Source organism: Octodon degus, unplaced genomic scaffold (genome assembly GCF_000260255.1).
Source record: "Octodon degus isolate 3935 unplaced genomic scaffold, OctDeg1.0 scaffold00167, whole genome shotgun sequence".
Lineage (NCBI taxonomy): Eukaryota > Metazoa > Chordata > Mammalia > Rodentia > Octodontidae > Octodon > Octodon degus.
Window position 1 is genome coordinate 1905063 of NW_004524743.1, and position 25604 is coordinate 1930666.

At 41.5% G+C, this 25604-nt stretch overlaps 1 protein-coding gene across 3 annotated transcripts in view; it reads left to right on the forward strand.

Annotated features, from left to right (window-relative positions):
• St6galnac3 (ST6 N-acetylgalactosaminide alpha-2,6-sialyltransferase 3) overlaps positions 1–25604 on the forward strand; it is a 553279-nt gene that overhangs the window by 222247 nt on the left and 305428 nt on the right. For 2 of the 3 annotated variants that reach the window (XM_023703266.1, XM_023703267.1), the window contains exon 2: positions 8767–8961. The exons of the other annotated variant lie outside the window; for it this stretch is intronic. In XM_023703266.1, the coding sequence (XP_023559034.1) occupies positions 8767–8961 (195 nt within the window). The remainder of the gene's footprint in view (positions 1–8766; positions 8962–25604) is intronic. 3 annotated transcript variants of the gene reach the window in all.

The window sequence follows — 25604 nt, forward strand, 5'->3', positions numbered from 1 at the left end:
ACCTCTTGAACAGTAAAAAATAGGACGAGCAGATATTTGCTGCAGTCAGAGCAGACCAGCGAGGACCAAGATGGCTGAGGGCAGGAGAACCTCTGGTTTGGTTGCCTGTTGCCTCCATGTTCCCTGGTTAGCCAGCACTTCCTTTCCCTCAGCAGAATGCCAAGGACACGGGGAGGAGCTGAGAGTGGTAACAGGTGGCTGGATCTCACTTCTTCCCTCAGGTAGCAGGATTTAATCAAGGGAAAATGCAACTCTAGGTCACACTCATAAGTGAAATAAATCAGACCCTGATGTGTACACATCATATTGTCTCACTATTGTGCGAATCTGAACAAGTAAACAAAATCAAAAATGGACAACAGGGGCTGGGGAGATGGCTCAGTGGAATAAGTGCTTCCTTGGCAAGCACAAGGGCCTGAGTTCAATCCCTGGTTCTGCCAAAAAAAAAAAAAAAAGACAACAGAGACTGCGAATTGAGAAGAAACTATTCAAAAAAAAAAAAAAAAAAAAAAAGACAAAGTGTGATGGGAGAAAGAAAGGAAGGAAGGGAAAAAGAAAGGAAAATATTTATCCACAAGATAATTACGCTAGCAATACTCTAGTTTCTTGTACCTCACTGAAAGAAGTTGGTGCTAATATGGTTTAATTACAATATCATGCCTGTATATTGGTCTCTGAATAACTCCTAGGGGGATAGCAATATGCAGGCATTAGTTATTATAATTCCTACTAACTTGTTTTGAAACTGTTTTATTTTTTTCATTTTAGAATAATAATCATGAAAAATAAAGGAAAGAAAAATAACTTCTTTGGGCTCATCTTTCTGTCTCTGGTATTTGTTTCATGATCGGGCTACCTTTCTGGTTTGCACATCTGTCAGTCTGTCAGTGTTGCTGGGTCTTTGCTTGTACATAGTCAGCATCACTCTTCAGCTCTCTCCTGTGTTTCTGAAGAACTTGGTCCCCTCCTTCCAGAAGAAATGGCATATGCTGAGGCCACATGAGAAATATGAACAGACAAAATGAAACAGACTTCTGATTTATAACTTACCTGAAACAAACTTAGTGACTGTGGCTAGGATTATTTTCATGTGATATTGCAGTGGTTTAAAAATTCAATCGGGTCAGGAAAAGCTAACACCCCTAACATGAGCTAATGTACCAGCATCCCGAATTCTCACGGGGCTTTTTCATAATGGTTTTACTGTAAGTCCTGGGAAGTTCAGTGTGATCTCTTCTCATGACATTTGACTAGCTCATGAGTGCTTACATTAACTCAAACTTCTTCATAATACTTGTAACCCTAGGAAACTTCGTTGGGGAAAAATCCCTAAGGAAATTTTGGCCATCTACATTTTTCTGTAAGACTGGCTGTGGCACAGAAGAATTAATGAAAATGGTGCCCAAGAGATCACTCTTTCCTTGGGTTTCGTTTGTTGCAATTCTTATGACTGTTTTATGTCTAAAGGTGATAGGTTGATGTGTGTTACAGATTCTTTGCACAGATTACCATGTTGAAGATGCTCTCTTACCTCGATGCTTTTCTTACAAAACCACCAACCATTTTGTTATTTAGCAGTGTCTTCCCTGAATAGAAAGGTCATGGATGGTGGAGCTGAGGGAGGTACACACACCCATTCCATCATCTTCTGCCTACGAACTACTTACAATAAAGCGAAGGGTGCCTGATATTCTCTAGTAGAAGGAGGGAGATAATTGCTATGCTTTCCCTGAGTGCCAAACGAGAGTACCCTGTAGCTGTCTTTTTAATACTGGGAATAGAGCCAGATTTAGGCAAAATGAATTAAATTTGTCCACAATTACTGATTTCGAAGTAAATGTAATTACCGTGTTTCACATCAGACTCTTAATTTTCCATGTGAATTAGGTATTTTGTTTATTGACAGTGTTACAAAACCTGCTTAGGGCTGGTACTAGCTTTTAAAATTTTTGGACAAGTTCTGTAGGAGCATTCCATTGGTAGGAATAACAATTAACGACTTAGTTATCTCACAGGCTCTGGAGTCAGAGTATCTGAGATCCTTTCTTGTCTTTATGATGTCTTTGAACTGTGACTTTCAGCAAAGCAATGAACTTCTTGATACCTTTACTTCCTGGTCTGCGACATGAGGATTCTAGAAATATTTCTTTATAGAAGTATTATACAAGTATTTATAATCATATAATATTTCTCTCTGACAACACTTATTAAGTATTCTGTTAAGATGATGTTGATTATCCAAGTATTCAAATTCTATCTTGATTTTATTTCCCTGCTAGATGCCCCTGCAGGAAAAAAGTCAGTCTCTGACAACAGTAATCGCTGTTTCCCTACAGGAAATTTAATGCCTGTAAATGATACCTGACCAAATGGTCCATTGTTATTCCTGAGACCATCTTTCTGGTAACGGCTTTGGCACCCCTCCATCACTGGCCTCTCCGTCACTGGCCACTTCAGAAGTGAAGTTGCCCAAATCAATCCTGATGCTGCCCATCCATCTTTAGAACTTTGATTCTCTGGTGTAAGTGCACACTTCAGGACTTGCCGTGATCTTGTTTCTTCATCAGCTTCCTGGATTTTCACCTGCGGTTACTTCTGGCATATTGATCTGATTTGACTTTTGTGATTCTCTTTTGGGAAGTCTGGATGAGTCCATCATCAGCTACTCTGCACACAGCAGCCCTGGAGAGATCCTGCCTAGACTCAGCCCATCAGCATTACCCAGAATTCTATTACCTTCCTTTGCTGACTGCTACTCTACAACAAATAAGGGCCATCTCCCTAGTTAAATATAGTTTTTGGGTTTTTTTTTTTTTGTTTTTTTTTTTGGTTATTTTGTGGCCAACTCAGCCTGCCCTGGGGACAGGGCTGGCACAGCATGTGGTTCCTGAGATCAAACCACAGTCCCTGGGGTTGCCTAAGCTTGCAGGTGCTTTAGACCACTGAGATACCTCACCAGCCACTTAGATATACTTTAATAAGCAGGATTCAAACAGTTTGTTGATTCAACAGCTAAAATGGAAAAAATAAAGAGTTTATTTATATACTCTGAGCTTTGCTAGCTCATCTTTATACAAATGGCAGGAAGATTAATTGCTTAATTGAGGAGGTGCCGAAGTTGAAGCTTGGCCAATGCCACATTGGAGATCTGTATTGATTACATGATTTCTCTTATGGGAGAGGAACTGATATGTGAGAAGATTATAAATAAGCAATACATAGGAAGTCATGAATGTATAAGGTGATTGAGGACTGATGTAAATAATCCAGTTGACATTGTATTTCAAATTTATTTTGGATAAGTGACACTATGTGGGCAAAACTTGACAGCATTTTCCCTTGTAAGTGACAGCTTCGTGTCATTATATCATCTCCTTTAAATATAAAAATGTCTTTGTATGGTTGCTTATCAATTATGGAAAGGCAAATTTAATAATGATTTAGTGACTGACTGGATTCATAGTTAATGTCTTTATTTCAAGGCTAATGACTAATTATTGGAAAATAAGCACATACATACATTAATATTGCTTGCAAATTTTCTAAGTCCAAATGCTGCAATTTTATTTTCTCCCTACATCATGAATTTTCTGTAGGTCTTATTTTAAAATAGGCATTTCTGCTATAAAGTCTGATAAACTATGTTCCAACTCTAAAGAGCAAGCAACTTGGATATCACATTTTTGATGCATATTTTTGCAGCACAGAGCGGATTAGATTCTAAATGTCTCAGCTGTTAGAGGCCCCTTTAGACTTGCCCCAAATGAAAAACAAAGATGGAGAAAACATTCCTTCAAGCAATTAATCAGGTTTATCTGGGGGGCTGTGACATTCTTCCAAAGCTCTTATGGATAAATTGCAGGGAACAGCTCCAGCATTTGCAGCTGCTTGGAATGTTTGGGAAAGAGTTCTGTAGTTCTTATCATGTATTTCACATGAACCAGTAAGTGCTCGCTTGCTGGCTCTCATTCATCCTTCGAGGAGCTAACAGTTACCAGTTAGACGGTAATATCTTCTGTGGGTCCACTCCTCTCTGGGTCCGCCTGTACTCTGTGTTTTCTACCCATTGTATCATCATCGTGTCCATGCTTGTGAATGAGTGTTTCTTTAAGTTTCTGTCTACTTTTCCACAGCATGAAAATTGGGTTGGGCCACATCTCATGCATTGTGAACTGCCACGGACTCGCTGTTCTGTTTGATAGGCTCCAGCCCGAGTACAAACTGCTGGACTATCACAGCTCTGATTCAACATGGCTGAATCCCCAAAACAGCACCTCATCTTCCCAATGATCACTTCCTCCTTGTCCTCCCTGGTTCTGGACACAACTTTCTTTTACCTTTCTAGAGCACACAAGGGAGCCCTCATCAGTTTCTTAGGTGCCACTGATCCTGCCCCCCAAACTCCGCTCCTAGTGAAAGTCTATAAACTCTCATCCTCCCTGGCTCAGGTCAGAGGCTCCCACATCTCCCCCAGATCTTCTCTGTGTCCTCCTCAGTGGCCAGAAAGTCCTCTTCCCTTTCTTTTACTTCTGCTTCTCTTTGCCGCACTAAAAAACACACTGGCAAGATAGCTCAGTGGACTAAGCGCCTGCTTAGGCAAGCACAGGGAGTGGGGTTCGATCCTGGACACCACAGGCCCCACCCCTGGGTGCGCTAAGCCAGCAATGGAGAACAGGCATGGTGGTGCATGCCTGTGATTTCAGTGCTAGGGAGGCTGAAAACAGGAGGATCACTATGAGTCTGAGCTGTGTAGTGAGACCCTGCACCAAATACATAAAACAAAACAAACAAAAAACAAAACAAGAACAATTAGCTTTGCTGTAACCTAATGGTGGTTATTGAGTTGAAAGGATGGTCTGCCTACTTCAACAAAGGCTGCAGGGATCACTTCCATAAACAAATCGTGAGACTTGGAACACTGAAGTAAACACTCTTCTAATTTTCTGAGTTTGGGCAGATTCAAAACTGTTACTAGAACAAGCCACTAGTGGCATAAATTAATCAATGGAAAATAAGCCAAATAACAGAAGACAGGACAACATGATGTGCTGAATGGCAATTTCAGATCAAATGAAGTGATTTATGCTGTTTGCACTTGCTAGGAAAGGGAAGAGTATTTTAGAATTATGAAACGTAACATTTGAATCATTTTTCCTTTCATTACCCTAATGTAAAGTAGATAAGATAGATAATTGCCCCATGCTGTATTTGGCTGATTAGTTTTGTTTTATGATTTGAACTCAGTCTAGCATCATTTCCCATTCCACCATCTATGTTCCCTTTGTTCCAAGTGACACGAAAGTTTCTGATCATTTTATGGGCTGTGAAATTGCTCTTTCCTCTGCCTGGAATGTTTCCCGTCCTCATTTTGCTAACTTCCCTTCATGTGAACACCGTCCCCTCCGACTGGCATTCCCACAATCCCCCTCCCACAGTTCCCCCCCACCCTTCCTCCGGAATTCCACACATCCCTTAACTTCTCTTGACACGTGGAATTGTGTTTCTCTGTTGACTGAGGGCTGCATTAACTTGTGACTCTGGAAGATACTGGTCTTTCTTCTGTGGTTTTATTTCTGTTTTCAGTACTTCGACTTCAGTTTTAGAGCCCTTGGCACAGACTCCGTGACCAACTGTGACTGAAACACTGTGGATGTGTCCATGTAGGCCATTTGTCTGAGTCCTCTGTTCACTTCTCCGCCTCCTGCATTCCCACCATAAGCACATGGCACACATTCTTTCTGTCTGCTCTGTATCTGTTTTCCTTTCTCTCTCTCTCTCTCTCTCTCTCTGTCTCTCTCTCTCTCTCTCTCTCTCTCTCTCTCTCTCTCTCTCTCCTTCCTCCCCCCCGCTTTGCTTTGGGTAGACTGCTAAGAACCTTATCCATTTTTGACACTGCAGTTGCTCAAGGCATTAATCTGGCAGAAGTAACCATGAGGAGGCTTCACATCTGTGCTGAGTGCTGTCATGTTTTCCTTGCCACTGTCTGCTACACAGAATATACTGGAAGTTGTACGTATTTTTTTTCCAACCCTGGGATTGAACGCAGGGATAGGTCCACATTCGGCAAGTGCTCTACCACCGAGCTATAAGTCCAGCCTAGAGTTACATTTCTTTGTTCTAGGGAAATTCCAAGGTGAGTGTCATCAGCACAATGAGAGGGCTTCCACTCTAAGCAAGTATGTGGAAACATGCAAAAAAGGCAAAGCATCTGGTCCGGGAGGGGCAATAGCAGTCGGGCATCCGGCCTGAGCTGGGAGGAGCGCCGCTGCCCACTGCAAACCCTGGTCCAGGTGGGGCACAGAGGGACCGGCACCTGGATTCTCTCCTGCTGTCCCCCACCCTCTGTGCTCAATGCTGGCTTCCCTTGGATAGGATGTAGGAGGCAGGCATGGATTACCAGGGCTCAGCCTTTTCCAACTGTGATTTCTTTCTGATTTGAAGTTTCTGTCAAGCTGGTTGATTTATGTTCCTCTCCTGTATCTGTTTTATATATGTCACTGCTTGTCATCAACATGTTCAGAAAGGCCCTCCAGACCTTTGTCCCCAAACCCCCAGCCATGGAAGGCAATGCTGCAACTATGAGAACCCGAGAGCCAAGCTGAGCTCCAGAACAGACAAAAGCACAGGTTCTATCTGAGTCTTCTTCAAAGCAGGCTGCTGCTTCTTAACAACACACCGGATGGTGGAAGAAAAATAAGAAAAGTCCTTACGTGTTTACTTAATAGGTGGCTGGCCTCTGTGCTTTCACTTAGCCATCTGTTCTGGCCTGTGTTCCTTTAAACGTGTAAGATCCATCACTTTGTTTAAGCTGTTACCTTGACACATTGCAATGTTGTGGACATAATGATTCCACAGAGGAGCAAATTAAAATGGTTTTTCATGATTAGAAGGTTAAATGAGAAAAGGTTGTGGTAGTTAGTGATTGAGATAAGGGGTTTGAAAGCGGCAGAGCTCGGGGGACTTTTGGGTGATTAGAAAATTAGGCTGGCTAGATGGAGGAATGCGGATTTCACAAATTACATGAGCTGAGCGAGAATGAAGACTTTCTCCAGGTGTCAGTGACTTGAATTCTGGTCCTAGTGCCTGGAAAGGGGTGGTTGATATCAGTCTAGGAAAGATCCAGGAGCTGTCTTGGAGTTCTTTACCTTCTTTGGGAGATCGAGTGCGAAGGAAAATGAAGCAAATCCCAGCAGGAAGTGATGAACCTGAAACACAACGGCAACCACAACCCCACAACCAGTCAGTGCTTTTCAGAGAGATGTCTGGCTTTCCTTCAGGGGGAGGAGGACCAGGCATGAAGGAGTACTTCACTGGTTCTTCTGCTCAGTGCTGCATGTTTTGGACCTTCCACTTGTCTCCAGGATTCTCCACTAGGATGAACTGCTAGTCTTTGACAACCGGCAGCCTAGAAAGCCAAGCGCTTTATCTTCTTTGTGCTGCTGATGAAATCCTGCTTGCACCACTCTGGTTTCTCCTGTGAAGGCCAGGATGGTTGTAGTCACCTACCTTTAAAACCTCAGTCACCCCTGAATTTTGTCATCAGCCACCTAGGTCCCAGGTCTATGCCTTTATCTACTTTATCTCTCCAGTATTTATTTATTTATTTATTTATTTATTTATTCTGCCCTGGTTTCCATCCTCATTACTTCTGTCCTAAGCAATTGGATTAGTCTTCTAACTAGTTCCTCCTTACCTTTCTTCTCTCCCTGCTACAAGGTATCTTTAACACTGCTGTTTGATTATAGTTTAGGATTACCACCTGTAGCAGAACAAAACAACCCAAACAATTGTTTTGACTTTCCATCACCTAGGAAACTCCATGGCGACTTCTTCGCGTAGTATCTGAGGCAGGGCATCCTTTACGCTTCCAGCTTCCCCCCATTTGTTTCATTGTTCTATCTAGAAAGTTCCTTCTGCTCACACATTCCTACTGTTGCAAACTCCTGCACGTGATCAGGTTCAGTTTCAAATACATCTCTACCTGCTCCTACCCCAATCAGATGAGGTTGCTCCTGCTTTTGCTTCATAGTGACACATTTAGGAAATGTTCTTACACTGTTTGGCATAAAATTTTTCCTTTCTCGTTGCTAGCTTTTTGAATCTTACTCTTGCCCATCCTTCAGCACAAGTAGTTTCCTGTCCATAGAGAGTGCTAGACACCAAAATAGAAGCATGAGTGACAGTGTGTCTTCAGGAGTGTGAAAAATGCACTCATTCATGTGCTCCACTCCAGTGTCTGTTGAGGGCTTGTGTTATGGTAGGTACTGTAGTAAGGACCTTGGGAAACAGACAGTAATATGATGCAGAACCTCCTAGTGTTCAGGATCTCACAGATACATGAGGAAAAACCACATAAATAATCACATGGAGAAAAAGTACAACAGACAGGACTTCCCAGTGGAGAGTAGCAGTGGTAGGTCCTCTTCACTCCATTCTGGTGGCAAGGTGGTGCGGAGGAGAGTGATCAATGTGGAGAGGCTTTCTACAGTTGGGAATGTCTTGCTTGGGTTTTCCAAACTAAAGGCAAATAGGCAGGTAATAAAGGGAGAGACCAAGTGGAGTAGCCCACGAACACTGCCTTGCTTGTTCTCAGATGCCCAGCGCACATGCCAGCCTGGTCGCCTAGTTGTTATTTTCTGTCCCCAGGTGAAATATCCTACATGACAAATCCTTCCCTCCTGGTAAAGAAAGAGAGAGGAATAAAGGAACCTCCCTTCATGACCACTTTTAGTTGAAAGTCTTTTTTTTTTTTTTTAATGTTTGTAGAGAAAATCTGTGATTGCGGTGAGCTTCATAGCAGCGTTCCTCTTCCTGCTGGTTGTGCGCCTGGTAAATGAAGTGAATTTCCCATTGCTACTAAACTGCTTTGGACAACCTGGAGCCAAGTGGATACCATTCTCCTATACGTACAGGCGGCCCCTTCGGACTCACTATGGATACATCAATGTGAGGACACAAGAGGTAAGACCTCAAAGGGTTACCTAGGATTCAGAGGGTATCCATGGTAACGGTTTTGCTTTAGGAAGAAGATGGCCTCCAACTTACTGGATTATTGTCTTTCCCCAGAGCTTCTTTAGGTCTCTGATAGCATCTTCTGTTTTCTCATCTTGCAGACACAGGTCTAAAATCTGCCTCCCCCGCAACAAACCTTCCAGTTCACTGGCTCCATGTGGAGTCGACGAAGCAATGACCTGTTTTCCTGGTGGTTTGTGGCATAACACACATATCTTTTCATTTAAAAATTCTGATCAGTACTGACCAGCTGGGCACTGGCTGGCTTTATTTCCTGTAGGTTGACTGGTTGGGGCCAGCTCTTTATAGAACTTCAGAAAAGCATTTGTACTCTTTAAAACTCTGTAATCCTTAGACCTGGAGCTAGAAAAGGCCAAGCTGATTTTCAAATTCGCAGTGGCTGCAGAGATAATGGGATTTAAAGAGTTTCCAAATTTAAAAGGGTTAAAATCATTTAAATCCTATAATCACTGAACCTTTAAATCTTTGTAGCCAATTGGTGGCTCAGGAGAGGATGGCAGTGTATTGACAACTAAAACGTACATGCTGTGCTAGTACTTTTGCTAGCAAGCAATTGTCTCATGAAGTACAGTAAAAAATAATGACCCTCCCAATATGTGTGAAGTGTACAGAACTAGGAAATAAAATCATTTTGACTATCTGTGTCTATGGTCTAGGATAAATGTGTGGCTTATATCCACAGACATAAAGTTAAAGTTGTTGGTGAGAAAGGTACATATCATCACACCATTGAGAATATTTCAGTGGAAGGCCATTTTATAAAGATGCTAGAGAGGAAAGGCTGGGGACATAGTTGGATGGTAGAACACTTGCCTAGCATGCACAAGACCTTGGATTTCATTGCCAGAACTTCAGAGGAAGAATACTGGAGAGGGTGAGGAGGAGGAAGGGGAAGAAGAGGAAGAGGAGGAGGAGATGGAGGAGGTAGAGGAAGCAAAAGGAGGAGTAGGGGGAAGAAAAAGGAGGAGGAGGGGGAAGAAAGAGGAGGGGATGGAGGAGGGGGGAATGGCAGAGGGGAAGAGAGGGAGGAGGAAGAGGAAAAGGAGTCATACACAGAATGCTACTCTTGTCCTGAGAGTTATTCTTAGTATTCTGGGCAGTGTCATTCCTATGTCTTTGCTTCTGGTTAATTTTATTATTTGAAAATTATTCCAGTATCTGCAGGATTTATAGACTTTTTACTAGACTTTTAGAGTTGGGAAGGAAAGCACTATTAATATATAAATTGCTAGGAGGTTTGCTTAATGTTTATCCTTTAATTGAGTTTAAGTTAGTTTTCAAAGTGTCTATTGTTTGAATTTGTTGCATGTAGTAATAAATTGATTACCTATAAAAAGATGTGTCTCTTAGAGAACAATTCGTATTACTGTCATCTTTTATTACTTTTATTTCTGGCTGTCATTTAATATTCTATAGCTCTACAGTACAGTGTTAATCTTTTCACACATGCTTGTCACATAGTTGGATGGTAGAACACTTGCGTAGTGTGCACGCAACCCTGCATTCATTCCCAAACTACAGAGGAAAAATACTGGAGAGGAGAAGGAAGAGGAGGAGGAGGGAGAGGAGGAGGAAGAAGAGAAGGAGGAGGAGAAGGAGGAGGAAGAGGAGGAGGAGAAAATGAACATGCAACCAAGTGTCCTACAAATGACTCCCAGAAAGGAAATCCTTCCAAATTTCAAAGACTTTTCTTTGTTTAAATATTTGTGACCTGGATTTTGGAGTGTAAGGGAAAATGTGGCCTGGGGATGCCATGAGCTACCTAGTCATGTTCACCAGGCTACCACTGAACCTCATTTGATACAGCTTTCAGTAGCAATGATCACCAAAGAACTAAGAACATTATCTTGTCTCTGCATATACTATTTTTTGGGAGGAAACTATTCCTGGAAAGATTTCAGGGTTTAGAGATGCACAAATGTAATTACAGTTCTGTTGCTTCATTTTACTTAAAGCAGAGTATTTACTTTGGGGTAAATATTATAACCTCCATCTCCATTTCCTTATTTTCAAAGTACAGATAACAGCATCAGACCTAGTAGTCATTAGCAGGCTTAAACAGGACCAAATGCATGAAGTATATAGCCTTAAATTGATTTTCTTTTCTTTTTAAAAATGTATTTAGTATAGGGTCTACAGATCCAACTCATAGTGACCCTCCTGCTTGCAGCCTCCCAAGCTCTGGGGTTACAGGTGCGCACCACCACGCTCATCTCAATCACCATCTCAGCATGCCCCAGGGGCAGAGCTGGCACAGCAAGCCTGGGATGGAGCCCTGGTTCCTGCGCCCTCCTAAGCGGGTACTTTAGTCTGCTGAGCTATCTGGCTGGCCTTTTAAATTGATTTTCAATGAATAAATTATTTTGTTGCCCCAATACTTAACAGTATGACATTAAACATTCAATAAAAACCAGAACACCAAAGACCAAGTAATAAAATTTATATTTAAATTTTCAATAGCCTGGACTCAGGTCAATAAACACAGAGTTTCTCAAACCCACCAGTAACCAGGGGTTTATAAATTAAACCTTAGGGGCCGGGGAGATGGCTCAGTAGAATAAGTACTTGCCTGCCAAGTGCAAGGGCCTGACTTCAATTCCTAGTTCTGGAAAAAAAAATAAAAAAAGTATGTTCTTTAGGCTGAGGAGATATCTCAGTAGAATAAGCTATGGCCTGGCAAGTACAAGGCCCTGAGTTCAGTTTCTGGTACTGCAAAAATAAATAAATAAAACCTTAAAGAGGAAAAATATGAAGCACAAAGAGGTATCATTATGCTGTTGCAGAATGACAAAAACTAAGAAGTCTGGCAATACCAAGTGTTGGTGAGAATGGAATGATAGGAATTCTCATTTACTAGTAGTGGGAGTTTAAACTGGAACAACTACTTTGACAAGACCAGAGTTTTCCACGTTACTGAACTTGAGAGTAGATGATGTGCACATGCGACTCGGCAGCCTTTCTAGTCCTGGCATTGCTCCACGTTCGTGATGCGCAGGACCTCATGCACGGGGGCACGTAGACAACAGGGGTGGCACCACTGCTGATGAAAAGCACATCCTGGAATACACTCAGTGTTATGGTTCCGAGCTGCAGGGTCCCACATGGCTGTCCTGTGTGTGCGAGGTGATTGGGTCATGCGGAGCCATACACACGGGCAGCCTCACCCTGTGATGACTCGTCACTGAATGCGCCGTTGGACATGGGGCCTCAGTGGAGGGAGTCACTGCAGATGCGACCTGGAAGGCACACTTCTGTCCCTGGTCCTCCTTTCTCATCTGCTTCCTGCCTGCTGCGGGTCAAGCAGCTTTCCTCCCCCCGGCCCTTTCAGCACGCTCCTTCTGCCTTGGGCCCAGCTGACTGTGGACTGAATCTTCTGAACACAGAGAGCCAATGTGAGCCTCTTCTCCTCTTAGATGTGTTGGTGGTGGGTATTTTATCCCAGTGATGGAAAAGTGTCTCATCAAGATATCTGTTAGGAGGAGAATGGATTGAAACTGCATTGTCTGTGTGCCCTAGAACACCAGGCAGTGGAGACAAGCTATGGTGCTGTGTGACAGCCTGGATGGTGAAATTAGGCATGCAGCATAATTGTACTTATAACTCATAGCAAGAGGAAAATACTAAATGATGTTTGCTAGGAATTTAGAAACATAGATATCTCTGTCTGTCTGCCTGCCTGCCTGCATTCCTGCTTGTCTTTACCTAACTTTAAAAAAGCCAAGAGATCACAAATCTTAGGCAATAGAAAAACCAAGAGAACCACCATAGAAGTGGGAGTAGCGATTTCCTCTGAAAACAATGTGAGCTTTGTGACCCACCTGGCTTTCTGTAGGGTCAGCAGTGCGCAGTCTCTTGATCTTGTTGAGCATCCAGAGGTCTTTACATTCTAACTATTTATTAGTATAAGTGTATTTTTTCTGCACTTTTTGTGTGTGAATATCACAATGAAAGAAAGCAAATATATTGAGTCCAGGAAGGATGCTTATTAACCACTTACTGGAGGCCGGTTATTATACAAAGTATTTCATCTTATTTAATAGCAAGAAGTAGGTGAAAAAAAATAGGTTATTAACCTATCCCAAACAATCAAAAGTACTGAAATAGGCTGTTTCGTTTCATATGAGGTATCACATATAAAGGGCACTTATTCCTCTAGTCCTGGTCTCTGCAGGCTAGAATGGGAAGCTCCCACGTTAGAACTTTAATACAAATGACAAGTAGAAAATTTTGCATAGACGTTAAAAAACAATATGAATGCTGGAGAGAATGACATATTCCCTCCTGCACCTGAACAACCCTTGGCTAATCGGAAAGAAAGCAAAAGTTGGTGACTTCCTCCTCCCCTCATTGGTTTGGCAGCCTTGCCTCCCTACTTGTCGCCACGTCTGTGCTCTGTTCTCACCAGGGACTATGTGTTGGTCCTCTCCAAAAGTGGCCACAGTTGCAGTACTTCCCAGAAAAGTTCTCATTAGATAACAGACTCAGGATGGGAAACCTTTAAGAGCTGGAGTAATATAACAGAAATGGTAGGTGATGGATTGTTGTGGGACAAATGGCTTCAGTAGTGACCTTCCACATGTGCTGGATGGGTAAGACAGGGGATAATCTCTTTCCTGCCCATCACAAATGCCTGTGGCCAACATCCTATGGCATTTTATGCCTAATTTAGATGAAGCACAGATCGCCATATAGCGATAGGATTGCACTGAAAGGGCATGATCTCATTGTAGCAAATCAAGGGCGGGAAAATCAGTTAGTCTGCTCTTCAGATTTTTCTTGGCACCTGAGGTGTAGTATTTCTTCCTCCCAAGTGTGGGGCAGGAACTTTTCTGAAAGGAGGGGCAGGGCTCATGACCCATGATTAAATGGGGAAGTCAGAGAATATCTTCATGGCCAAATCTTACATGAATAGGTGGGGAAAACTGAAGTACTATTTTTCATTTTTATGGCTGGCTTTGGGAAAGAGGTGTTCTGGTTTGATGACCTAGAGAAGAGTAATTCTAGTTTCCGTAGCTTGCTTGAGGGAGAATCATGGGGGAGACAAAAGGTAGGAAGATAGAGAGGCCTTCGCTGTGAGGAGTCATCTCCTGAGTCCCAGCTCTCTTGGCCCTGTTCACTTTTTCTGATCCCAAAATTGTCCATAACCTGACTACATGGAGTTGGAAGACCACACTCATCCACTTAATTCAAGACCACGATCTTTAAGATTTTCTCAGAAGTTGTTGTTGTTGTTTTCTTCTAAAATGTACATTTAGTGGCTTCCTAGAAACCACTAAGCTTTCTAGGGTTTTATTTTTTTTTAACATGCATAGACATGCCACCCGTGATTTCCAGAACTAGACCGTCTTGCAAACAAGATCAGTGCTGATGATGGCTTATTGCCCAGTAATGCAGGCAGCAGATGTTGTCATGGCTTAGACATTAACTTTTATGAGCTAAAACAAATGCATGCGAGACTATCTCTTCAGTACTGTCTAAAACAAGGTAGAATGAGAAGCAGCAGAACGAGGTCAAAGATCTAGTGGATGTTATGGACAGCAGACCTGCTTAGAACAAAATCACACTTTTTGGTTATCTTCGAAAGGTCAGATGAGTTTTTTTTTTTTTTTTTTTTTTTTTTTTTTTTTTTTTTTGCAGAACTGGGGATTGAACTCAGGCGCTTGTGCTTTCCAGGCAAGCGCTTATTCTACTGAGCTAGCTCCCTGGCCCCGCTTTTTTTTTTTTTTTTTTTTTTTAGATGAGTTCTTTGGATTGGCCCCACCAGAAGTGCAGGGAATGCTGTGCCTCCATAACGCTTTGTGCCTGAGACACCGCATGCAGGAAGTCACTTCCAGTTCAGGCGCCTTTTTATCATTGATTTTTATCGGGTGTTCGGGCAATTCATTTCCAAGGTACCTACAGAAAGTACACCTATACACACAGGAAAGATAACCATGGAATCTTGCTTATGTTTCAAGCTGAATACGGGAATTTAGACCCACAAAAAGGAATGTGTTGTTAAAACTATAAGGATTATGGAAGAGAAGCAACCTAAAAGGTCACAATACTCCTTCCACGGTATACTAGCAATCTGAATGCAATGCGCTTGGTGTTTGATTCCTGTTCTTTATCCTGTCTGAAGGTCTCTGCTGGTCACAGAACCCGGTATTCATTAATATTACCTAGGTTTGAGCTGATAACCACAGGTATCACCAAACTAAAATTTTAGCAAATTGATTCTGCAGCAGACTCTGAATTCCCCCTTCACCCCATTACCTCATTTTGATCCCCATGCTGCTCAGGTTTGGCCTGCTCTATCATTTTTATATCAGTCAGGCAGTCCTTGTATATGACAGTAGATTCTACAATCTACTTGTAATATGGCAGAGTTACTGTATTATCCATTGCTTTGGACGTGGTAAGAAGCATTTTGTCTTATTTACTTGTCTGGCGCTGCTGGGACAAATACCTGACCCTCAAAATGAGGGAAGGAAAGGTTTCTTTAGCTCACAGTTATTGGAGGTTTCAAGATACTAGAGGAGAGGCTGGGGTGCTCCCGTGTCCAGGATGACCCTCTCCACATCTCCGAGAAAGCACAGGCTAGCCGGTTTAAAAGTTCACACCTCTCAGGCCCCGCCCCTCAGGCCCCGCCCCGGCCATCTGGCCCCGCCCCTCAGGCCCCGCCCCGATCCTCTGGTCCCGCCCCTCAAGCCGCCCATTCCTCCAGTCGCTTCTGCCCCATAACTTACATGAGGCTTTGGGAGAAGAGCTAGACACAAACCATAACACATATGTCACCCATATGATTTTCCAAAACAAAATCTATCCTTAGCACTATACACTGAAGCATGTTTTCTCCTTGCCATGAATTTTAACTATTCATTTAAAATTATTAATTGCAGCAGAAAGGAACACAAGGCTGATTTAGCTGCCCCAGGACTAGGTTCAAGGTATTAATGTTTCTTCCGATTGAGGAAAGGAAATAAACTTCAGATTAGGGTCCAGTTGTTGTTTCTTATGTGGTCTCAGGGTGGTGTTGTTCTGTTTGTTTTGTTGTCGTTATGTGACCCTGTGCTCAGGGCAAGAAACCTACAACTTATTTTCAGGTGATGGCCAATAAGATGCCACAGCCAGAGCTGTCTGGAGACCAGCTGGGCGACAGATGTCAATCTCAGACCCGAGAAGTGAACCCTAAAGAGCTGGAGTTGCTCAGAATTTCCGGGGCTTGGGGACAGTGCCTTCGCACATGGTGACTGGAGCTGTACTAAGCGGACACGCGGTGGATTTCCGGAACTCGGCAGTCGACTTTAGGACTGGGTTTTCAGTTGCTTAACAGTTTAATGAGGCTGAAGCATGCCTCCTTAAAAAATGAGAATGTTATAAAGCCTCAAATAGACTAAATAAGAATACTTAGGATCATCTTCTGTGACAGACAGACCACACTGGCTTAATTAAAGATGTGCATTACATATTGATATTGCAATAGAATTTCCCAAATTGTGGTTATAGTGACAATTAAGGAATAGAGCTGGCTGTCGTGGCAATTAAAGCACACACCACGCATTCAAATAAATGTGTGCATGTAACTGAGGCTGAAATGGATGGGCTTTCTGTGTTGGGAGAACATAAGCTTTGGATTTTCCATAAGTATATTGGGAGCAATTATATGCAAATGTTCCAGAAATTTTAAATCGATCAGCTTAATTGTTAATTAAAATCTGAATATTCCTATTTGTGAAATCATAAAGCAGAAGGGATTTCAACTACAAAACTGCTTTAGAGAAAGAATCAAGTAAATGGTATATGATAAAGATTATTTCTTTGACATGGGCGTATGGGATTCATCACTGTAAAGATAGTGCGTTGCTTTTCCAAGCACACAAAGCCGTATATTTGTTGACTGGAGAGGGGATGTTCCTGTTTCTCAGTCCAGTTGCAAGATAGCAACTCTCCATCTGAGGCCGCATCTCAAGATAGTGGTTGAACACTCGTGCCAAATGAGAGGAACAGACCTGACTGTGGGTTGGAATAATTCCAGGACACTTTCTTGGGAGAGATGAGATATATCCTTTGGAGGATTTGTACAGGGCAGAGAGATAATGCAGAACTGGAGAAAAGAGCAGAGTTACAAGTTCAGAGCATCTCCTGCATTTTCTTCCAGCTCCTCCCCATCCCCACGGACACAAAAATTCCTAATGCCTGCACTAGTGAGCAGACTGCCTTGTGTTCTACAGATCCGTTTCTTACCTTTCTCTGCATTCACTACCTTTAGTTCTAATCTTGTGGCTTTTTCTCCCTTTGGCTGGCCACTCTGTCTTAGAGTGCCCTCACTGTGGCCTGGCTGCCCTGCGGAGTACACGGGGTCATTTTTAATAATCCTGCTATCTGTGCACCCACGACATGGACACAGCACGTGATGTGCAAAGGTCCTCAAGGCACCACTCAGGCCTACATGGTGCTCTGATTTTCCAGAGAAGAAAATCACATGCATGTGGGGCTAATACATAGGCTAATCCAGCTAGCATTAAACTAATTCTAGGGTATAAGACAGAAAATGCACATACATGCATTCATATTCATGAACTAGTATATAGAAATGTACAGAAAATATGTGAATAGGTACATATGTGTAACATACACATACATGTTCACAGAAAGATTTCTACATTCTTAACTACACATACACTTAGAGCATGTACATGCCGCACATCATGTAACACAATTGTTAATGCATATAAGCAGCCAGGCACATATATGTGGTACCTCTTCTTTACTCTCTGCTCCCTCTTTATTAAAGAAATGAGACTCTCCTCTCTGACCACAAGGATGAGCAGAAAGTCCTATCAATGATTGGCCAACAAAGTGATCAGTCAAGAAAGGCACCTATGGCCCAAGATGAGCTGTTACACTTTTCTGGTTATAGGGCTGTGAGGGAGCATCTCTTCTTGGGTGGCAGAACTATTGTGACACAGTCATCCAGCTGTAAGTGACAGGACTCTCCATGGAGAAAGACTGAGACACTGATAGAAACAGAAGCGAGTTGCAGAGCTGACTTGAGGTCCAGATGACATTTCAACCACATTTGAAGTCATTCCCCTTCCCCTGTGATTCATGTATACAAGCCACTAAGTCCTCCCTCTTTTCACTTCGCATGGTTTGAACTGTGTTTTTGACACTTGAGACCTAAACAGTCCTAACTGAAGCACTGAAATCATTGAGCTGCAACCACAATGATCATGTCACTGTTCTTTATGTGAGTCGCTCATGGAGGATGAGAGAACCATCTCTCCAAATCTGTGTTCTCCAACCTGCTGGGAGACTGAGCAGGGGAGGCTGCGCACATCCATCAGCCCTCTTGGATGTCCACAAGAGATGACTGGTGTTCATCTTTCTGCTTATGAGCAGAAAGGCAAATGAGCTTACCCTTTCAAGAGAAGAAAGCTGAGGTCATAGTTCCCCAAGGTCACCCAGCCAGAAAATGGAGAGGTGCAACTGATTACTTACTGAATTTGTAGCTGTACTCAGCTGATAAATCATGTAGTTTTAATATAATTACCAGATGCTATCGCTATGAGACATTAGCAGTCAAAAGAGATTGATGTTCACTTTTAATATCACATCTGTTATTGACGAAAGACCCATTATTATCATAGCTTTAAATGTAGCAATTGGTGCTCTAGGAAGGTATAAGTGAATTTTATTCATCACAGACGCTTAGGTTAAAAAAATGCCTGTTTGCTAGCTGTCATGCTAACATACCTGAAAAGCAGCTTATTAGAAATTCAAATATCAAATTACCTCATTTGCGACAAGCAAAGGAAAACAAAACAGTGCATCTATCACAAACACTTTGATCAGAAGGGTGAGAAGATGACAGAACTAGGTCCATGACAGTAAGTTTTAGTTTAGCTTGTCTCAAGCCTGGATCCTGCCAAACTAGCGCTGAAGCATTCATCACATAGCAGTAGTATGAACTGTATTAGTCACTCACTGATATTTAATAAATGCACACTCCAGTGCAGACAATGTGCTAAGCAATAAATACTGCATTAGAGAAGCATTAAAATTAACATACACCAAGGACAAGAACAGAAGGACTGGGTGACAAGAACCCTGGAACGGTCCCACCTAGTGGACACTAGTGTTTCAGCATCACAGAGGATTTGTCACTAGCTGTTGTGGTTTAGCTGTCACCCCCCAAAGGCTTATGGAAGGTGATTGGATTGTAGGGTACTACAGCTGACTTGCATTTAGAAGTGGGACCTGCTCAGATGTGGGGTCCCTGTGGATGTGACTTAGAAGGGCATCTTCCCTCCCAGCTCCTCCTTCTTGCTCTGCTTCCTGCCTGCCATGATGTCATCAGCTTTCCTCCGCTCAGACCCTTCTCCCACTCATTCTTGCCTCAGACCCAGTTGACTGTGGACGAACCTTCTAAAAACCATGAGCCGAAGCAAATCTCTTCTCCTTTTAGTTGTGAGTGTCAGGTCTGGGGTCCCAGTGACGAAGTAGTCACTAAGTCACCATCTTACATGACAGAGTCAATGAATTTCTGCTGAGAATATTGAACATAAAAGCCATTTCAATTAAACAATAGAATTCAATTCCTGAAATTAGTTACTGAGTAAATGGCATCAAATTGTGATTTCTCCTTTTTTTTTTTTAGAGTAAGTCTTACAAATGATTAGCTACAAAAGAAAAGCATTCATTACAGAATATTATGTTTCAAAAGTAAACTATGTGCTACCTCTATCAAATATTATGTGAAGATGCTTGGGAAATGATGAACCTGATTAACTGAATCCTCTGACTAAATGTACAATGTTTTTGGTGAATATCCCTGAAAGGGATGTGTGTTAAAATTTGGCTCCTAGTGTGGCCCAGTCAGAAGGAACTGTGGTTTTCAGGGTGGTGTGGAACCTTGCTTGAAGGCTTAGGGCCCTGAGGTTGTGCTCTCAGAGAGGACTGTGGGACCCAGCTCTCTGCCCCTTCCTGTTTGCTTCCTGACCATGAGGTGAGCTGTTCATTCTGCCACATACTCCCAGCATGCTCTCTGGTCTTGCCACAGGTGTACTATCCTTGTCCTAGACTGGAACTTGCAAAAGCACAAGTCAAAATAAAGGTTTTCTGTTTATAAGTTGATTGTCTCAGGTATTCCATCATAGTAACATTAAGCTGACCACTATACCAAGTATTTAATAAATAGATTATTGACTTTAAGAGGAAAGTGAAATTAGGCATCTGGTCTGATAATATGCAGTCTAAGATAACCTGGCAGTCATCCTACCATACCACTAGGACATGCTGGGCAAAGTAGGATCCATGCTTTAATGCCTTACTGGCCTTAAGAAAGCAGGAAAATCTTCATGGATGACCAGCTGAGAGGGAGTGGAAAGAGAGATAAGCTTGATTGCAGGTAATGTGACTCCAGGAGGCTTCTGGGTACTGGTAGGGAAGCATTTGGGTAATATCAGCGTTCGTGTCAGCTGCACAAGGGGAGCCCTGGGCCCCAGAAAGAGGCCCTTGTCTGCCAACTCTATCAACCTAATGCTAGGCCTTGAGAAGTTAGAAAAGGTAGACTGGGTGGAGGTGGGGTGGGAAAGGGACTCAGAGGACAGACCAGGAGGGCTATTTATATATTAATGTATTTATATGTTTATATATTTGGTATGTGGATGACAAAGAGTGCCTTGAAATTCAAAATATTAAATTTACACACTAGTGGTCTTGTGGTGTTATTTATTTATTTATTTTTCCAGAACCAGGGATTGAACTCAGACCCTTGTGCTTATTAGGCAAGCACTTATTCTACTGAGCCATCTCCTCAGCTCCTGGTGTGAATTTTATTACTCACATTTTTCTAGGAATTTGTCAAACTGAGAAATCAATCAAAAACTGACTAGACCAGGAACGTAGGCCAGCAGCATAAGCAACCACATTGCAACCACAAGGTCCTGAGTTTGATTCCTGGTTGCCATTCCTTGATAAACAGAAGCTCCAGGCATCAAAACTCCTTTAGAGAGTGTTTCACAAAGGATCCATACAAGGCGCCCTTGAAAACTATGAAATGCTGAAGGAAACATTTATTGTGATTATTCATGTTTTGCTATAGAAAATATTTCTGTTTGACTTCAGTGTTTTCTCGTGTCCTGTTGTGGTGCTCCGTGATATGGTATAAGTTTGTTTTGTTGTCTTCTTCAGATTCTGAATTCTAGATGCACTTGGTCCAAGTGACTTGGCAGAAGGCAATGCGAGGCTGCATAGCAAACTCTAAAATGATTAAGAATGAATAAAGGACAGGAAACAAGAAGAGTCTAGTAAAAAAAAAATCATATGGCTTTGAAAAATAATTGAATGGATACCTAGAAATAAGTGAATGTATAAAACTAAACATAAGCAAACAAAAAATAGCAGTTAAATTAAATGACAGTCAGTGTATGAAAATCTTTATATGCCAGTTTGTCCTTTAGCTCTTAGAAAAGGCACACTGCTTTACTACATTAACTAATTCTCCCAGACTCAAGTAGTATTTCTATGCCGGTGACTTTGTTTGTCCTGAAGAGACTGAAATTGTCTTTAAGCAGCTGCTTTTCTTTAAATGATTTATTGGAAGCTTCATGAATTCACGAAAGTCGCTAAGTTCGTGGCTTACATTTGCCAAGTCTACACCATGCCAGACGCTGTGTTAGGTCTTAGAAGAAGACCAAAGTAGAAAACACTTAGTCTAAAATTACATGAACAACTTTTTACAGTGGTCACTAGTTCCACGTTACAGGGTGCTACCTGCACAAGTTTATTTCAACTCTTTAAATGTAGTCATAGAAAGATTTGGAACATTTTCTGTGCTGGTCTATGTCTGGGTTATGAATTTTACGGGATCTTGAAGATGTTTTCCAATATTTTTTCCATGGTGAGCATGTATGGCATTTATCACTAGAAAAATATTTTATTGCACTGTCTGTCTATAAAATGGTAAAATATTCTGGATATATTTTTCTCATAAAAAAAGAAGCAGAAGCAGAAGGAGGAGGAGGAAAAGAAGAGGAAGAGAAAGAGGAAGAAGGAGAAGAAGCAGAAGCAGAAGCAGAAGCAGAAGAAGAAGAAGAAGAAGAAGAAGAAGAAGAAGAAGAAGAAGAAGAAGAAGAGCAACAACAACAACAACATAGGGCCAGCCAAATAGCTCAGCAGACTAAAGTGCCTGCTTAGACAGGTGCAGGGACTGGGGTTTGATCCTGGCATGCCATGCCAGCCCTGCCCCTGGGGCGCACTGAGACTGGGCATGGGAGGCTGAAAACAGGAGGATCACCATGAGTCCAGTCTGTGTAGCGAGACCCTGTACTAAAATACATAAAAAAAACCCCATAAACTGTTAGGTAAATATGTTTAGAATACCTTTAAAAGTATACATTCCCCCACTTCTTAAGTCTAGATTCTTCCTAATGACTCTTTTGTGAAGACTTTAATATGAAATGGGAAAAATAATGTTTATAGTGAAAATGGGGCAGGTCCGGTCTCAGCTAGGTGGTCAAGGTTAACATCACTGGTGATGAACTGTCTGGGTAGAAAGTACCAATGACATGGTGTCCTCTTCCTCTCAAATCCCATAAACCCTTGCTAATCATAAGAAAGACACCAGGGCCTGGGAGATGGCTCAGTGGAATAAGTGCTTGCCTGGCAAGCGCAGGGGCTAGAGTTCAATCCCCAGTTCTGAAAGAGAGAGAGAGAGAGAGAGAGAGAGAGAGAGAGAGAGAGAGAGAGAGAGACCAAAGAAACCCCAGTGAAGGCCACCCTACTCAATGCCTGACCTGCGCTCCTTAAAACCGGTGATGTCCTCAAAATTAGGAAAGCCTGAGCAATAGCCACAACCTAGAGGATCCTGGGAAATGACTTGTAAAGAAAGTATGTTTGCACAAAACTTAGGAAATTTGAATCAAGCAAGGACTTTAGTTATTAATAATTTATAATAATTAATTAATAATTTACTGGTTCCTTAATTGTAACAAATGCCCTGTGCTAAGACAAAGTGTTCATAAGAGGAGAAACTGTGGGTTTGTTTTCCATACTATCTCTATACTATCTTCCCAGTTTTTCTGTTAACTTAAGAATACTCTAAAATAAAGTATATTTTTAGGGTTGACCTTAGGGTTTTGGCCTGAATATCCAGAAGAACAGAATAGCTATCAACTAAAATGCAGTAGGTTGCAGAAAGAGGTGATTGGAAATAATTTGAAATATTAGTTCAGTTTCCTAGGGGAGGGATATGTAAAGTAGATATGTTCTGGATATTTATCATTAATTTTCTGTAAAGAACAACAAATACTTTGGGAAAAAGTATGAACTTCCAGAAACAATTCTTGACCTGCTTGTGGAACACAAGGTCTTCTATTAGCCCCCAGGAACACCTATGGAAGCCAGGGTGAGCTTTCTAGTCTTTCTTATTTAAACTGACACACTAATAATAGCTTCTTCTGTTATAATGGAATCCATGTTTTTGTAATGTAAATTATTAGGAAGGGAAGATGCTAACTTCAGCTTACCTTAGCTGTTGGTTAAAGACAAATTGCTTAACTTTTTGGTGGCTCAATATGGTGGTATGTTTTGCCAATAACTGCTGCTTTCTGATAAAGTTCAGAGATATTTATTGGATTGAGGACACATAGCTAATTTTTGGACTTCTTTTCCAAAACTCATGGCATGACGTGTTCTGGATTGCCTGATTATAATAATGATAATAAAATAGTAACAAGAATGATGATGATGAGCACACATGGTGTTCATTGTGTGCCACTTTGCTCAGTGCTTTCTACCAATGAATTTATTTAAATTTCATAAACACTATCAGAAGTAGGTAGTTGGTCATACCATCCCATTTTTCAGATGACAAAATAGGCCCGAAGTAACACAGCCTCAGAGCAGAGGAACTGAGATTTGAGCCCTGGCTCCCTTGTCTTCGCAGTAACACCATATGCAGTAACACCATACACAAGGCCTTTTATTCTAATGACTTGTATGACTGCAATTCCATTTCTGCTAGGAGAGGACGTACTAAACTTGAGAATAAAGAGAGAGTGTGCATAGTTCATTTAGAACTACTTCTCTACCTCTAAACTGTCTCTGTACATTCCTTGTGTATGTTCAAGATTGGAAAACACTAGCTGAAGTGTTTTGATACTCTTTTAATGTGCTCTGTAGAGGTAATTTTGCCCCTGGTTTTAGCATGTGAAATTCTATATTTTTCTGTTTTTGTTGCTTCTCTTGAAGTCCTTGAGATAATAGTTTCATTTAAGTGGCCCATTATGCATTTGCTTTTCAGTTAGCCTTTCTCTGTATGAAAAACATATTTACGGAGTTGTAATTGTCTATACATGGTTTTGTTTCTGCTTTTATACATTGTCATTCATCATGACACTATTTTGCAATCCCATCATTCTCTTGGTGTTGGGAAATCCACTTGAATATATGTATATTCTTTGTTTCATGGTTTATTTTCCTACTGTTTTTTAATCATTGTTGCTTGTGGGCTTAGACCACTTTCCACTTCATGCTTAATTTTTCTGAAGTCTTTAAGAGAGTCACTTGTTTATGAACTTTAACATCATTTTGATAAATAAAATTGAAAATAATGAGACCAGGGTATGGTTCATTGGTGGATTCTCCAGCTAGCATATGCAAGCTCCTGAGTTCTATCCTCAGCACTATGAAAAAGAAATAATCATAGTATAAAATAAACTAAATAAAATAGAAAATCTTGTTTGCAGCAGATCTCAATTTGTGTCACAGTGCCGTATAACAAATCATCCCAAAATTGGGTAGCTTAAACATTCTGGGAGCTCTTATTCTTGCTCTTGATTTAAGGGCCAGCTGGGATAGAAGCAACCCAGGCCATGATAAACTGGCTCAGCCCCAAGCTTGGGCCCAGGTCTGCTTCCTGTGTGGTTCCTCAGTGGCCACTACTGGACCACTTGGATGTCTTCTTCTCATGGGAAGGCAAAGACCCAAGAAGCTGAGGCCAATGTGGAAAGCAACTTGCAGGCTTCTGCTGGCTCATAGCTGCTACGTCTCCAACAACCAGAGTGGAGTGTAAAAAGACCAGGGAGATAATATGATGCCTACCATCATGCCATGGCTTGTTAGAAGGCCAAGTCCAAAACCCATGGACTGAGAAGTATACTGCTTCTAAGAATTAGGGTATGAAAAACAGAGTGACTATGTGCCAAAAACATTTTATATACAAGACTGATAAAATGTTTATTGAAATTGTACTATGTGTTATAAAAAGGATATTGTTTCTATTAAGTATATCTTATCGATTAACATAATTGTTAAGTGTTTTACTGAAAAAAAAAGCACTAATATACATTTCAAGCAGAGTTCTTTGGGCTCTAGTAGAAAATAAATGTTCATTGAACAGTTGTGCAAAGATATTTTACATTTAAGTAAATGTTCTTCAATGCTGTTTATAATTATTTTGTAAACAGAAATATTATTAATTTTATATGTGTTTGTTGTGCTTGGTCACTTGATGAAAACCCTAAGTTTCCTATTAAGTTTTAGATGTTCCTTTTAGATTATTTAGGTATGTCATATCAATTGTT